Source organism: Tiliqua scincoides, chromosome 8 (assembly GCF_035046505.1).
Source record: "Tiliqua scincoides isolate rTilSci1 chromosome 8, rTilSci1.hap2, whole genome shotgun sequence".
Lineage (NCBI taxonomy): Eukaryota > Metazoa > Chordata > Lepidosauria > Squamata > Scincidae > Tiliqua > Tiliqua scincoides.
In genome coordinates, this window is record NC_089828.1 from 17,084,657 (window position 1) to 17,101,046 (window position 16,390).

The 16,390-nt window shown below is 44.4% G+C and overlaps 2 protein-coding genes across 2 annotated transcripts in view; both read left to right on the forward strand.

Moving 5' to 3' along the window:
* Positions 1–9,201, forward strand: part of ARIH1 (ariadne RBR E3 ubiquitin protein ligase 1) — a 45,165-nt gene extending 35,964 nt beyond the window's left edge. Inside the window, exons 13-14 of the mRNA XM_066636001.1 lie at positions 3,178–3,290; positions 6,133–9,201. Of these exons, the coding sequence (XP_066492098.1) occupies positions 3,178–3,290; positions 6,133–6,217 (198 nt within the window). The 3' untranslated portion in view covers positions 6,218–9,201. The remainder of the gene's footprint in view (positions 1–3,177; positions 3,291–6,132) is intronic.
* Positions 9,202–13,065: 3,864 nt separating this feature from the next.
* The window catches only part of BBS4 (Bardet-Biedl syndrome 4), a 51,513-nt gene continuing 48,188 nt past the window's right edge, over positions 13,066–16,390 (forward strand). Inside the window, exon 1 of the mRNA XM_066635482.1 lies at positions 13,066–13,198. Within this exon, the coding sequence (XP_066491579.1) occupies positions 13,175–13,198 (24 nt within the window). The 5' untranslated portion in view covers positions 13,066–13,174. The remainder of the gene's footprint in view (positions 13,199–16,390) is intronic.

The following is a 16,390-nucleotide window of genomic DNA, read 5'->3' on the forward strand; positions in this document are numbered from 1 at the left end:
TTCTGATCATGTCTGGGAAGTTCTTGAGGCCCTCCTGTGGATTTCATTATCCACTGATATCGATATCTGGGTGTGTGTGTGTCTGCAAATGGATCCTCCTTGGATACTGGGGTCCAACTGTATGCAAATTCAGATACCTTAGCCACTGCATGAAACATTTATAGGCATGCAGGAGAGAAACAACCATTGTTCATATGTATCTCAACACTAAGCAAAAAGACATTAGAACATAAGAACAGCCCCACTGGATCAGGCCATAGGCCCATCTAGTCCAGCTTCCTGTATCTCACAGAGGCCCACCAAATGCCCCAGGGAGCACACCAGATAACAAGAGACCTCATCCTGGTGCCCTCTCCTACATCTGGCATTCTGACTTAACCCATTCCTAAAATCAGGAGGTTGTGCATACACATCATGGCTTGTACCCCATAATGGATTTTTCCTCCAGAAACTCATCCAATCCCCTTTTAAAGGTGTCTAGACTAGACGCCAGCACCACATCCTGTGGCAAGGAGTTCCACAGACCGACCACGCGCTAAGTAAAGAAATATTTTCTTTTGTCTGTCCTAACCCGCCCAACACTCAATTTTAGTGGATGTCCCCTGGTTCTGGTATTATGTGAGAGTGTAAAGAGCATCTCCCTATCCACTCTGTCCATCCCCTGCATAATTTTGTATGTCTCAATCATGTCCCCCCTCAAGCGTCTCTTTTCTAGGCTGAAGAGGCCCAAACGCCGTAGCCTTTCCTCATAAGGAAGGTGCCCCAGCCCCGTAATCATCTTAGTCGCTCTCTTTTGCACCTTTTCCATTTCCAGTAAGTCTTTTTTGAGATGCGGCGACCAGAACTGGACACAATACTCCAGGTGTGGCCTTACCATAGATTTGTACAACGGCATTATAATACTAGCCGTTTTGTTCTCAATACCCTTCCTAATGATCCCAAGCATAGAATTGGCCTTCTTCACTGCCGCCGCACATTGGGTCGACACTTTCATCGACCTGTCCACCACCACCCCAAGATCTCTCTCCTGATCTGTCACAGACAGCTCAGAACCCATCAGCCTATATCTAAAGTTTTGATTTTTTGCCCCAATGTGCATGACTTTACACTTACTGACATTGAAGCGCATCTGCCATTTTGCTGCCCATTCTGCCAGTCTGGAGAGATCCTTCTGGAGCTCCTCACAATCACTTCTGGTCTTCACCACTCGGAAAAGTTTGGTGTCGTCTGCAAACTTAGCCACTTCACTGCTCAACCCTGTCTCCAGGTCATTTATGAAGAGGTTGAAAAGCACCGGTCCCAGGACAGATCCTTGGGGCACACCGCTTTTCACCTCTCTCCATTGTGAAAATTGCCCATTGACACCCACTCTCTGCTTCCTGGCCTCCAACCAGTTCTCAATCCAGGAGAGGACCTGTCCTCTAATTCCCTGACTGTGGAGTTTTTTCAGTAGCCTTTGGTGAGGGACCGTGTCAAACGCCTTCTGAAAGTCCAGATATAGAATGTCCACGGGTTCTCCCGCATCCACATGCCTGTTGACCTTTTCAAAGAATTCTATAAGGTTCATGAGGCAAGACTTACCCTTACAGAAGCCATGCTGACTCTCCCTCAGCAAGGCCTGTTCGTCTATGTGTTTTGAGATTCTATCTTTGATGAGGCATTCCACCATCTTACCCGGTATGGATGTTAGGCTGACCAGCCTATAGTTTCCCAGGTCCCCCCTCTTTCCCTTTTTAAAAATAGGCGTGACATTTGCTATCCTCCAATCTTCTGGCACCATGGCCGTTTTGAGGGACAAGTTGCATACCTTAGTCAAGAGATCTGCAACTTCATTCTTCAATTCCTTAATAACTCTTGGGTGGATGCCATCAGGGCCCGGTGACTTATTGATCTTTAATTTATCAATGAGGTCTGAAACATCTTCTCTTTTAACCTCTATCTGACTTAACTCCTTGGTCAGGAGGGGCCGTTCGGGCAGTGGTATCTGCCCGAGGTCTTCTGCCGTGAAGACAGATACAAAGAACTCATTTAATTTCTCTGCCATCTCTAAGTCTCCTTTTATCTCCCCTTTCCCTCCCTCACCATCCAGAGGGCCAACCGCTTCTCTGGCGGGTTTCCTGCTTCTAACATATTTGAAGAAGCTTTTATTATTCCCCTTAATGTTGCTGGCCATGCGTTCCTCATAGTCTCTCTTGGCCTCCCATATCACCTTCTTACATTTCTTTTGCCATAGTTTATGTTCCTTTTTATTCTCCTCATTAGGGCAAGACTTCCATTTACGGAAGGAAGCTTTCTTGCCCTTCACAGCCTCTCTAACTTGGCTGGTTAGCCATGCGGGCACTCTCCTGGATTTAGTGGAACCCTTCTTTCTTTGCGGTATACACCTCTGCTGGGCCTCTATTACTGTTTTAAGCAGCCTCCATGCACTCTGGAGAGATTGGACTCTTTTTACCCTCCCTTTCAACCTCCTTCTAACCAGCCTCCTCATTTGAAGGAAGCCCGCCCGTTGGAAGTCAAGGGTTTTTGTTAGAGATTTGCCTGGTATTCTTCCCCCAATGTGCATGTTAAAACGGATCGCAGCATGATCACTGGGAAAGTTTACATGAGCTGATGGGTCATGACTGACCAGTTTAAGAACCACTGATCTGGGAGTTTATTGAAAAACTATCTAAAATACTATAAATAAAAACATTATTAAGGACTTTGGTCTTAGTTATTTAGAGAACAGTTAGCTTGGGTTTATTCAGAATGCTTAGTATTTGTCAAGGAGACATCACACATTATGTAATACCATTTTTAGGAAGCAAGGAAGGGGAATGCATGCATGGTATGAAGTACTGCTTTGACCAAGAGTTGGTTTTAGTACTATACATTGTCACCTGCCTTCAAGATAAGGCATTAAAACTGATTTGCTAATGGAAGGGGGGAATGTTAGTAGTATTGTCTGAAGGAATTGTTTGTTAGCCATCTGTTTGTGATTGTTCAAGATAGTGACTGTTTGCAGTCCAAAAGTAAGTCCTTGTCCACTGGTGCACAATGTTCCACTATATTTGTGAGCTTATGAAAGAGGACACTTCCTGCAAACCTTGTTCCTGCCATTGGCATTAGTCTTGTGGTGTGCTCCAGTTTGAGGAACTGTCTAGAATATTAAACAGGTACTTGTATTTGCTTTTCTAGAATAATCAAGCAGATCTGGAAAATGCTACCGAGGTCCTTTCTGGGTATCTGGAACGAGATATATCCCAAGATTCACTGCAAGACATAAAGCAGAAAGTGCAAGATAAGTACAGGTACACTCTCCTTTGAAAATTGGTGGTTTGCATATGACTGTCTGTGGCAGGGGTCAGCAACCTTAAATATTCAAAGAGCCATTGGGACCCGTTTTCCGGAGAAAAGAAAATCTCGGGAGCCACAAAACCCTTTTGACATCTAAAATGAAGATAACACTGCATATATAGTTTTTTTACCTTTATGATCTGCTGCAAGCTCACCTTCCTGTGCTAACCAGACAATATACTTATTGTCAAGATAGATATATCTTGACTGAGGGCCCAATCCTATCTAACTTTCCAGCACTGATGCAGCCCAGGTGTAAGGAAACAAATGTTCCCATACCTTGAGGAGGCCTCTGTGACTGACTCCCCACTACAAGATGCAGTGCATGCCCCATTAGAATGGCTGCACCGACACTGGAAAACTGGATAGGATTGGGCCCTGAGACGGCACTCTGAGGCACACACAGGGTGACCAGATGTCATAACAATAAAAGAGGACAAGTCACCCCCAAATGTAGGATATTGAAGAACAATGTAGGACCACAAAATAAAAGCTAAAAACACTCATCTATATTTATTTTATATTAATCAATATATAGATTATATATTTATTATATATTGTATTATTGATCTCATGTGCCTAATTTAAAATTACTTATTATTGAATTTAAAACTGTATTACATATAATTTATTAATTACAAGAGGGGATGCGTTGCCTGCTCACAGGGGAAAGCAGGACATTTAAGCTCTTTTCCAGGACATGGGGCTAAAAAATAGGACATGTCCTGGAAAAAGAGGACCTCTGGGCACACACTGGGACGGTGCATGCTAAGACGGCACCCTTGAATTTAGCACTCTTCATTTTCCCCAGGTCAACCCCCATCTTTCTTGCTCCTGAAAGAGCACCCCTTTCTAAGGCTCCCACAGCCCCATCTCTACCCTCCTGCTCCCCATGGCACCCCAGAAAAGCAAGGTAAAGATGGAGTTACACAGGCAGCCCTTCCACAGCCTCCCTCTTCCCCTCCCACCCACCCTTGCAAAGTCAACACTCCCCCCCCCACTGCTCTGCCTAACCTATTGCCCTACAAGACAAAAGTGAGGTCATCCCCATTGCCTCACTGTGCCAAGCCCCACCCCACAGCTGTGTGCACAGGAGATGCCCACAAGGGGACTGCAGGCGCCTTCTGCCCTCTCCTGGGAGCTGCCCCTGCCTCCCCCCACCCAGGCAGCCCTGCTTGGGCTCCCCCTCCTGCCTCTGCGCCCCCCCACCGACCCCCCACTGGAAGCCCACCCACCTGGCGCTCCTACCCCTTGCCAGCCACACTCAGGGTGGCAGGAAGCCAGGAGGGGAGCCTGGCTGCTGTCAGCCACACTCACCATATACACGACGTAGAGGGCGCACAGCGCATTACGGGAGCAGGTGAAGCCCCAGCACACCATCTTCCCAGGCAGGAGCAGCCAAGCCCCCCCTTTCCTCCCCTGCAGCACAGAACAATCTCCTGCTCCCCCCAAGGGGAAAGCAGCAGCCGCCCGTCCTGCCCCTTTAAATCCCAGCCTGCAGGAGCCAGAGCAGATGGCTGAAAGAGCATGGTTGCCATCCCAGGTCTGTGGTGACCCTTGAATTAAATTGCTTTGTGATGGCCTAATTGGTAGGAAATGGCTGAGATTAAATGCCAGTGCTTCCTTCAGGTGTAATTTGTGGGGGAGGGAGCCTGACCTACTGACTTGCTGTTGGCCTTCTGCCAAGTTTCCTGATCAGCTGCTACAGTTTGAATTAAGCAGCTGAACCCAGCAGTAAATTGCAACACATGGGGAAAACCAAGCTAGCATGAGCAGTGCAACAAGGTCTAATTGAGGGCTTGTTGGCTCTTCATAGGTTCCTTTTAGAATCTTCTGGTGCTTAACTCTGGGAGAGAAGCAGAACTGGCACCTCCTTTTCCCTCCTGCTGCACTGTTGAGTGAAAGGAGGAAACTTACTCTAGATTCTGTATAATACTTGTAATGTGACTGAAGTTTTTGAAGGGGAAGGTAGCACTTTATTTAATGAGCACAGAGAAATTGGCAGTTGGAGATAATGGTGTGTGCCATGTTCTTTCCTCACCTTTTGGAATTCTTCTAGATCAGAGTTTCTCAAGATTTGTCCTCTGCTGTACCACTGCACGTGGTCCACTTATTCAAAGTACCAGTGGAAGTAACTGGTGATGACACCAGCCAATTACTTCTATGTTAGGAGGCCAGATGTGAAATGACAAACACCAGTCGGGAAGGCTTTTTCGAACATGGAAAAGCATACTTTGGAGCCTCTTACTGCTGTTTTGTGTCATGTTCCTGGTCTTGCTGCTGCGTGGCAGGTGCCCAGGGGCCCTTCAAGTACCACTGTGGTACCTGTACCACTCGTGGAGAAACATATGTCCTACAACTGCAGAATATGGTTACCTAAGTGGGCCTAAAGAATAGAAGAAGCAGACATCTTCACAGGTGGCTGCTTGGTTGATTTGCAGCCAAGGAAATTTCAAGATTCTCTCCCACAATTACAGGCTTTGGTTCTGGATCATCATACCAAGGGCTGCTTAACCTTTAGCAGGTTAGAATTAAGCAGATGTTTTAGAATTAATATTGGATTGTGTAGCCTTGCCTGGTCTACCATAGTGTACACATTGTGAAGCCTGTCTTTGGTCCTTCAGCCAGATGGGAAGCTCTGTATCAGTATTGGTTTTCCTGATGGATTAGGCAAGGGTAAATAGCCTCAGTGTTGACCCTTAATACCTAATCTTTTCATACTACCTTGAAATACATGGCTTGTAAAAATTGCCAATCTTGCTATCTAATGATGGTTATATGCTCTTGTCCGTGCAGATACTGCGAGAGTCGACGAAGGGTTTTGTTGCAGCATGTGCATGAAGGCTACGAGAAGGACCTGTGGGAGTACATTGAGGACTGAGATTGGCCTGCATAAAACGAACTCTGAAAACCTTTTACCATCTAGAGTGCTCATACAATTAAAGCAAAACACACACAAAAAGGGGCACTACGCCTATTACACCGCTGGTCTGTAGTACCGGAATTCTGTTTTTGTTAATGGAAAATTTAAGTAAATTATATTGTAATAAAAAAAGGTAGATAAACCATTGTACAACAGTATTCTAGGTGGCCAGTAAGTGTGACAGACGCACTAAAAAAACCCTCCAACTTTAACTTGTAACGTAGCTTCATTCTCCGAGCTGACTTTTTTCCTTTCTCCTCTGCGTATTACAGATGAAATTTAAAACAGTTTCTTGACACTGCTTTTCATGTCCAACCAGCCATTTTGATGTACTTTGGTATGGGATTTTCCCCTCCCTGCCCCCCCGCCCGCTCCCCTCACACATGTACCAGTTCATGGGTGAATGTTTGGCTTATTGTAAAGAGGATTTGGGAGAGGGGAGGAGGGGCACACAGCAAGGAAAAACTTTGTATATGACTTTTAAAACAAAGAGGACAACACAGTATTTTTCAAAATTGTAAATAGCGCATATGCATGGACAAAGAGCAAGCGTGGCACGTGTTTGCATAATGTTTAATTACAAAAATATTTATTCTTTAAAAATCTTCAAGATTATGTCTATTTGCTGTGCATTTTCTTTCAGTTTGCTTTTTACCTGGGATTGGGATGGGGGCAGTGTGTGCTGCTGTAATGACTCTTTTTCTCTCTCTCAAGTGGTGGGAGAAATTTTGGTTTCTCTTCCTTCCGCAGCTCCTTTGTGAAGATTCCGTGGTTTGGGTGTGTTCATTGCTGGCAACGGACACCGTCCCACTCGCATTTCCAGCTTCTGATGCAAACTGATAACCCTGGTGTGTGTTACATTTGGAAATGACAGTGTAGTGATTCTGGCTGCTTTTTCTCTCTGCTCAGAATACCACCCCTCTTGACCATCCTAGCCATTTTCCATGCACGTCTGGCATCCATCCTGCACTTGGTTCATAGTCATTCATAGGAAGTGTTCGGACTTTTCTCTGTGGATTGAGTGTTCAAATGGAACATTCCTTGTTGCTTGTTTTGTCAGTTGCATAACACTGAAAACAAAGATGGAGCTGCTGTGGTTAATGTTTTGGGGCTTGGTTGTTTGGAAAAAAAGTGCCTGATAAAGCAAACATTCTATCTAGTTGCAAGGGTCTGCAGTCTCTGAAGTCATTGGGTATTTCTTTTCCCCATGGGAGGGAAGAGTGAGTGAGTTTTGGTTATACAGAATCATTTATAGTCTTTTGTAATAAAAGCTATGTTAAAGCATTGGTTGGAAGCAGTTTATTAAATCTACTCCTGCATAGGAGCTCCTTCTTGTGGTATTTTTCCACCCTAGCAGTGTTAACATGAAAGAGTAAAGAGAAAAGAATTGGGTCTGCTGAAGCAGTTGATCTCTTTTCAAAGGGATCTGCATGAAAAATGAGCTCATAGGGCTACTTCTGCTAGCCTCTTGCGGGTAGAGGCTGTTGCCAGGATCCAAGGGATCTGTTCAGCTAGTTCCATGCACCAACTGGTGTGTTAGATTGTGTTTCTGGCACAGTAGCCCCTTGTGCAGCCTGGCGAAGACCTTTTGAAACAAGGGAATTGCAGAATGTTTGTGGTATGTTTGAGTGTCTGCTGTTTGAAAGAGAGTGAAAAGAATTCTACCGAATGAGCACAAGACTTCAGGCTAATGTTGCCTGGCTTGTGTATTGAATGGCACAGTCAGAAGATGAGTTTCACATCTGTTCACACTTTTGTGTAACGGAGCTAGCTTGCAGCTCACCCGCAATTTCCTGGAAGCAGAATGTGCATCTACTTTTCATGTAGAGGGTGTTCGGTTCTCCCTTAGTAAGGCTGCACTAGAAGAGTCGTAGTTTTCAGAGTGGGTGTGAATATTGAAAAAATTCCACTCCATTGAACGGGCTTGGTGTGGCTGCTGCTTGAGAAAATATTCTCCCGAGGCTTTTTTCTATGTGTCCTTCGTGTGCCACCACCCACAATGGATAGAAAACTTCCAGTTCAGCTAAGAGAGACTTTTCAATGGCTCCCCCTCCCCATCTAAGCTTTTTTAAAAAGGCATCATCTCCTGGAAGTAGGTTGGAACAAGTGGCCATGCTGTGTGGGTGTGTGAATCAGAAGTATGTTTTCATGCTTTCAGCATTTTATTTCTTTTCTGGATTTCTTGTTTATAAACACCTTGCTCTTGCCATTTCTCCCTGCAACAACAACAACAAAATTATAGTTTGGATTTTATACTCCTGAAGATCATTCACCTGGTTTTGGAAAACTTCTATAAAAACTGTGGGCTTTGGAAAGAAATCACTTAAATTGAAGCTTTTGCAAAAGGCTTGCTTATTGGTCTTCTCCCCTCCCTCCTTTAAAGCAACCTTCTTTCCTTAAAAGACATACCTGGCAGTGAAGATGCTACTCTCAAGCTTTGGCTGGTGCCATATACTGAATAATTTGAATTGAGTTTATCATGAACTACATGAAAGACAGCCTCTAACCACACAAAACAGGAGAGCAGAGTGTGATCACTGATCTGTATTTAGTGTTCCCCTTTCCAGTTAATTTGCTGCAGCTGTTTTGGTTTTTGTAGCATATGTATCAGACAGTCTTAATTTTTTCAAAACCATTTAACCCTGAAATGTGTTAGTGCAACTGCTGTATTAGAAATCAATTATTGTGTGAGACCAGAACGGAGTTTATGGAAGAATCTTTCAGTGTACAGGATCCTATTCAGCATTTTGGGAGTGGTAAGACAATCTGATGGGGCTGGCTGAAGACTCATAATCTAATTTTCCATCTAGAGAGCACCTCATGCTGTGGAAATAACTGTTCTTAGACTTCATTGTAACTGCTGGACTGTTCCGTGTTAAGGCTAAACAGAGGGAGAGAAAGCGTTCCTAATTCTAATAAACTTTTATTTTGTTATTTCATTAGTTTTTTTGTTTGCTTGCAGTAATTTTTCTCGGCTTTAATTGAGGCAAGCATTATTTCTAGTCTTTGGGAAAGCTTGCTGCATTAGATACTCATGTTTTGAAGTTATGATGCCATTGCAGTTCTAATTTTAAAAGCTCGAACTTGTCCCACACCATTCAATTAAGACACTTCCAAAGATCGCTAAGTAAACTGGTGGGCACAGTGGGCATGGAATGGGTAAACATTCCAAGTGTATCTTGGTATGTAAGTTAGAAAAATGTTCATTGTGGAATATGGGTGCTAAAATAAGCTGGGGAGGAGTTGGCCAACTTCAAAGACATGGTGGGATTTGTAGCTGTTCAGAACTAGCCGGTCTGATGAAGCTTTTAGTGCATTTCTCCTACATGCAAATTGCAATACATGCCTCCTCTCAGAAATGGATGTACCAATGCTATATGTGTTAGCCTTGGTTCTGTATGACAATGCAATTCAGCCTTCAATTGGCCCTATCCATGCAACTGTCCCCTAGCATGCGCCTGACACTGTGATGTGGTGACCAGGAGGTTACCATGAGTGTTTTAGACGTATTTTCCATTGTCACTGAGCGAGCATTCCCTGTTCAGATTTTGCCTTTTGTCCAAGGAAGCCTGTGGCAGGCAGAGACTATTATATATTAGCCTAGCTGATTCAAAGCCAACCATGTGCAGTGAACCACACTTGATCAGGTCTTCTCTACTTCTCTACAAAAACAGCCTCTAGCTGTATTACAGTCGGAATGGTTTTTTCCTTCAAGGTGTGTGTTAAACAATGTTTGGTATGATAATTTGCAGTGTTAGTGAGCATTGTCTGCTCTCCTCCCTAAAGTGAGTCTGAGACGAGCTTCAGAGAATAAAAACTGCTTCTTCTGGGTAGCTACCAACTTAGCCTTGATAATGCTCTTTGCACAGTTGGGGACTGTTTCCATAGAAACAGCACCTTCCTTTTGCCATCCATCTTGATCATAAAGGTCACTAACAGTTGAGTCTCAACTATTTCTATCCATTTTATGTCAAGCGCTGTGGCTCATTGTTACAGCTTCAGTTCTGAAATTTAGATGTCAGGTCTGTTGCAAAATTTGATTATGGATATTAAATTTAAAAAAAAAACACCCACAAATGTAGTTGTAAATGGGAGGGGGAATAATGTGGTTTCAGTGCAACTAGTGATGAGATACTTTTATTTAAAAGCAGTTGCTACAAAATGTCTCAAGCTTTAATCAAATTCCAGATGCAGAAACCTAACTGCAATTTCCAATATTTTATGAAAAGTGAGAACAGGTTAACAGGTATAGAAAACAGACTGTCCATATGCTGTGTCACAAATTTTTATCTAATTTATGAATCTCTTCACACAGTTCCAGCTGCAGCTACTGAGGATGTTACCAGCTCCTTAAAGCGATAACCACATTACAGGCCAAAACAGTTGTTGCACTGTACAGAATTGGATCATAGGTTTGACGTCAACTCAACTTGGTGGTTCACCCACTTCTGCTTCACCTCACTAAATGTGTAATTTGCATCTGTACATGCAAAGTAAAAGCCACCTATGCAAACTTTGTACCTGCTTTATTCCACCAGAAAAAGAGGTAGCACTTAAAAGTTTTTTTCCAGTGCCTCTGACTTAACACTAAAACATCACTTCTGTACACTGTAGCTCTACCCCTACCCTCCCTGCCCAGGGTAGGAGGAGGATGTTGTATGTCTAAAGCTTCCCCCCCCTAGTGTCAGTTAACATTTTTGCCTGGCCCACAGGTGTACACAGTTGGCCCCTGTTGTGTATATGCAATGTTGGGCAGAAATGGCTTAACTCTGCTTCAGCTTCTCACAGACCTGTGTGTGTATTTATTATAGGCCAGTGTATTTAAAAAGTATTTTTATTTTATATAATTTATCTTTCAATTTTATTTACTGCATTTCTGTCCTGCCTTTCTCCACAAAGGGACCCAAGGCAGCTTACAACAATGAGTTTAAAAATATACAAAAACAAAATCACAACTTAAAAAAAACAAACAATTTCACTATGAGTAGCATCTTTAAAAAAAAGCAATCAAACATTAAATTTTAATGTTGCTCTTTTTATTTTATTTAAATTAAAATTAAAGAGCAACATTTAAATTTACTATTTCTTAACAGTGGTTCTCAAACTTGTAGCACTGAGGCCACTTTTTAGAATGAAACTGTCAGGACCCACCAGAAGTGATATCATGAGCAGAAGTGACATGATCAAGAGGGAAGAGTTTTAACCACCCTAGGCTGCAATCCTATCCACACTCAGGAATGTCAGTTCCATTTACTATAACAATTAAAAGCATATACATAGTGGCCTGTAAAAAGTACACAGCTATAACATTCCCTCCCAAAGCAATTCCATACCATGTTAGCATCAAGTCTTACATATTAAAAACAAAATACACATTGAAATGAATGGGGACCCACCTGAAATTGGCTCATGACTGAGAAACACTGTCTTAATATATGGCTTATTACTCCAGGGGTGCCCAGACCCTGGCCCTGGGGCCACTTGGGGCCCTTGAGGACTCCCAATCTGGCCCTCTTGAGAGCCCCCCAATTGCCAGTGAACTCTGGCCCTCTTGTGTGAGCTGTGGGACGAGGGCCCCTCCACTGCTTGTTTCACATCTGTGATGCAGTAGTGGCTGTGAAGGAAAGGCTGGCCTTGCTTTGTGAAAGTCCTTTTATAGACCATGAGCTATTGCAAGACCTTCATTCTTATAAGTTCCATCTCTAATATATTCATTTTTAAAATTTATTCAAATTTAAAACGTAAATTAATTTTTCCCAGCCCCCGACAGTGTCAGAGAGATGTGTCCCTCCTGCCAAAAAGTTTGGCTATACACTAAAATATTAAAATTGTACTTTAATATCTAAATATTAATTAATAAAATATTAAATATTTTAAAAAAACATTAAAAAAGGTGAAATATTAAACATTAAATAAATATTTAAATTAAATACTGATTAATTTAAAATAAATTAATATTAATTAAATATTTCACCTTATTAAAATATTTAATATAAATATATATAAATATTTATAAGTACATCTATATTTGTATATAATATGTATATTTTATAAGTATATATAAATACATATATTTTATACTTTTATGTATATGTGTGTGTGTGTGTGTGTGTGTGTGTGTATATATATATATGCATACATTTGTTATATATAACATATTTTTAAAGTATTTAAGGTGAAATATTAATGTTAATTAAATACTTTTAAAATATTAAATATTTTAGTAAGGTGAATGAATGCCTGGACACGTGTATCATACCATAATATCAACACCTCTACACGTGTACAAAGGTTACTGCCCAGGAGGGGCTAAGAAAAGCTTCTCCCCAGCAGCGAGCAGTAATGAGCTCCCCTGTGCAAGAGAAAGGTGGGGGGGACTGTACCACTTCACACAAGGGGCGGGGGGCGAGAGGCCCTTCTTGAATGAACGGCCCTGCTTCAACAAGGGAACGCCTCTGAACAGAAGGCGGGCACAGCCGGGAGACGAATTTTCGGTCCGGTCTGTGCCTGCTGCTCTGTGTTTCCTAGTTGCGGGGGACGTGAACACAGATAACTTCACGCACACGCGCGCCCCCCTTGCGAGTTCTGGAGTGGAGCAGTCCATTCCACCCGCTTGGTCACGCTCCCCTCAGTCTCTGGGCGAGCTCAAGGAGGGGGTGGGGGCGGGAAGAGAGAGGGAGAGGATCAAACGCTTCCCGTAAAGGCGGAACTGCGTTTCCTGGCACCGCTCTTATCCCGACTGGCCTTGCGGCGGCCAGTCATCTCACTTCCCTCAGCGTGGCCCGCGTCACGCCCACGAGCTCGTCTGTGTGTGGTCGCTATGGTAACGAAACATCCGGGCATCTGGTGGAGCTTAAAGATACTGGACGGCAGTTGTGCCTCGGTGTAAGCCGGTCGGGTCTTGGCTGGAGAGCGATGGCGGAAGTGAAGGCCAACCCGGTGAGACAGGGGGAGCAGCCTCTGCTGTGGCCTCGAGGGGTCCTCCCCCCTCGGCCCCAATGCCCCCCGCCCCATAGAGTGGATAGATGTGGTGGAGTGTATAGGAGTTGCTCCTGAAGGAGACTGTGGGGCTGAGGAAGCCCACCCCCCACCTGTTAGTCCCCCATTGGGTGTTAGGGGTGGCTCTGCTGTGAGGGAAGGGTGTCCTTCCCTCCAAATGAGTCTGTGGAACTCCTTGCCACATGATGCAGTGATGGCATCTAGCATATATGCCTTGGGATGGAGAGAGTGGATGGAGGGGTGTTCTTTTCCCGCTCACGCAACAACAGAACCAGGGAATGTCCACTCAAATTGAGTGTTGGGAGAGTTAGGACGGACAAAAGAATTTCTTTACCCAGAGTGTACCTGATTCTTTGGAACTCCTTGCCACAGGATGTGATGGTGGATAGGGGCATTATTATTATTTATTTATATATATTTATATATAGTATTTATATTATTTTTAACAGTATTTATATACAAATATTTATATACTTGTATAGTATTTATATACAAGGCATGCTCTTTTGCCTCTTACACAACACCAGAAGCAGGGGACATCTGCTAAAATTGAGTGTCGGGAGAGTTAGGACAGAGCAAGGAATATGTTTCTTTACCCAGTGTGTAATCAGTCTGTGGAACGCCTTGCTGCAGGATGTGGCAATGGTGTCTTGCTTACATGCCTTGGGATCAAGAGAGGTGGATGGAGGGGTGTTCTTTTCTGGCTCACACAATACCAGAACCAGGGGACAACCTCTCAAATTGAGTGTTGGGAGAGTTAGGACAAACCAGAGAAAATATTTCTTTACCCAGGTTGCAATGAGTCTGTGGAACTCCTTGCCACAGGATGCAGCAATGGCATCTGGCCTAGTTGCCTTGCGATGGAGAGAGTGAATGGAGGGGCGTTCTTTTCTTTCTCACAGAGCACCAGAACTAGGGGGCAAAAGAAAATATTTCTTTACCCAGAGTGTAAATGAGTCTGTGGAACTCCTTGTCACGATGTAATAGTAGATAGAGGGGTGCTCTTTTCTCTCTTGCACAACACCAGAACCAGGGGACTTCCACTCAAACTGAGTGTTGAGAGAGTTAGGACAGACCAAAGAAAATATTTCTTTACCCAGCTTGTAGTCAGGCTGTGGAACTCCCTGCAACAGGATGGGGTGATGGTGTCTGGTCTGCATGCCTTGGGATGGAGAGAGTGGATGGAGCGGTATACTTTTCCCGCTCACACAACACCAGAACCAGGGGTCAGCCACTCAAATTGGGTGTCGGGAGAGTTAGGACAGACAAAATATTTCTTTAGCCAGAGTCTGGCTACTCCCTGCCACAGGATGTGATGATGGATAGGTGCCACATAAGACACTTTGTTGCTTCAGCTCAAATTCGTATCTCTCTCCTCCTTTTAGCCACCTACGAAGGTCACCTGAATTTCCATTTCCCTTTCTCCAACAACAATGAGCCAAGATTTCCTCCTCATCCCCAACTGACACACCTGATCCAGCCTGGCCCCCGTCCCCACATTCAAGCCAGTCTTAAGTAGGGTTTGCAGATCCTAAGGGGGACAGAGTGCCAATACTTTTAGCCTCTGTAGGCCCAATCCTATCCAGATTTCCATGGCTGATGCAGCTGTGCCTGTGGAGTGCGCACTGCAAAGTGCAGTGGGGGGGGCAGTCACAGAGGCCTCCTCAAGGTAAGGGAACATTTATTCCTTTACCTTGGGGCTGTGTTGCATCAGTGCTGCAAAGTTGCATAGGTTTGGGCTCTGAAGAGAATAGGGAATTTTGGCAGGTGCAGCTTTTTAAACACTTCCATGTTGAGCTGCACCTGCCCAAATCCTTTCTTCTATACCAGTTGGCAACCTTCAGTCTTGAAAGACTATGGTATCGCGCTCTGAATAGTGTTTCTGGAACAGCATCTAGTGTGGCTGAAAAGGCCGATTCAGGAGTGACAATCCCTTCCACATTGGGAACAAGTGCAGTCTGTCCCTGGTCTGTCTCCCTGGCTATGGGCCTTCCTTCTTTGCCTCAGTCTGTTGGCCAAGTGTCTCTTCAAACTGGGAAAGGCCATGCTGCACAGCCTGCCTCCAAGCGGGCCACTCAGAGGCCAGGGTTTCCCACCTGTCAAGGTCTACTTCTAAGGCCTTCAGATCCCTCTTGCAGATGTCCTTGTATTGCAGCTGTGGTCTACCTGTAGGGCACTCTCTTGTTTCAGCAGTGCATACATGCTAGGGATTCCAGCACATTCCAGGACTGTGTTGTTTGGAACTTTGTCCTGCCAGGTGATGCTGAGGATGCGTCGGAGGCAGCGCATGTGGAAAGCGCTCAGTTTCCTCTCCTGTTGTGAGCGAAGAGTCCATGATTCGCTGCAGTACAGAAGTGTACTCAGGATGCAAGCTCTGTAGACCTGGATCTTGGTATGTTCCGTCAGCTTCTTGTTGAACCAGACTCTCTTTGTGAGTCTGGAAAACGTGGTAGCTGCTTTACCGATGCGTTTGTTTAGCTCGGTATCGAGAGAGTGTCAGAGATCGTTGAGCCAAGGTACACAAAGTCATGGACAACCTCCAGTTCATGTGCAGATATTGTAATGCAGGGAGGTGAGTCCGCATCCTGAACCATGACCTGTGTTTTCTTAAGACTGATCGTCAGTCCAAAATCTTGGCAGGCCTTGCTAAAACGATCCATGAGCTGCTGGAGATCTTTGGCAGAGTGGGTAGTGACAGCTGCATCGTCAGCAAAGACGAAGTCATGAAGACATTTCAGCTGGACTTTGGACTTTGCTCTCAGTCTGGAGAGGTTGAAGAGCTTTCCATCTGATCTGGTCCGGAGATAGATGCCTTCTGTTGCAGTTCCAAAGGCATGCTTCAGCAGGACAGCAAAGAAAATCCCAAACAAGGTTGGCGCAAGAACACAGCCCTGCTTCACTCTGCTTCAGATGTCAAAGGGGTCTGATGTGGAGCCATCGAAGACAACAGTGCCCTTCATGTCCTCGTGGAAAGATCTTATGATGCTGAGGAGCCTGGGTGGACATCCGATCTTGGGGAGAATCTTGAAGAGGCCGTCCCTGCTGACCAGGTCGAAAGCCTTCATGAGATCTATGAAGGCTATAAAGAGCGGCTGTCGTTGTTCCCTGCATTTCTCCTGCAGTTGTCTAAGG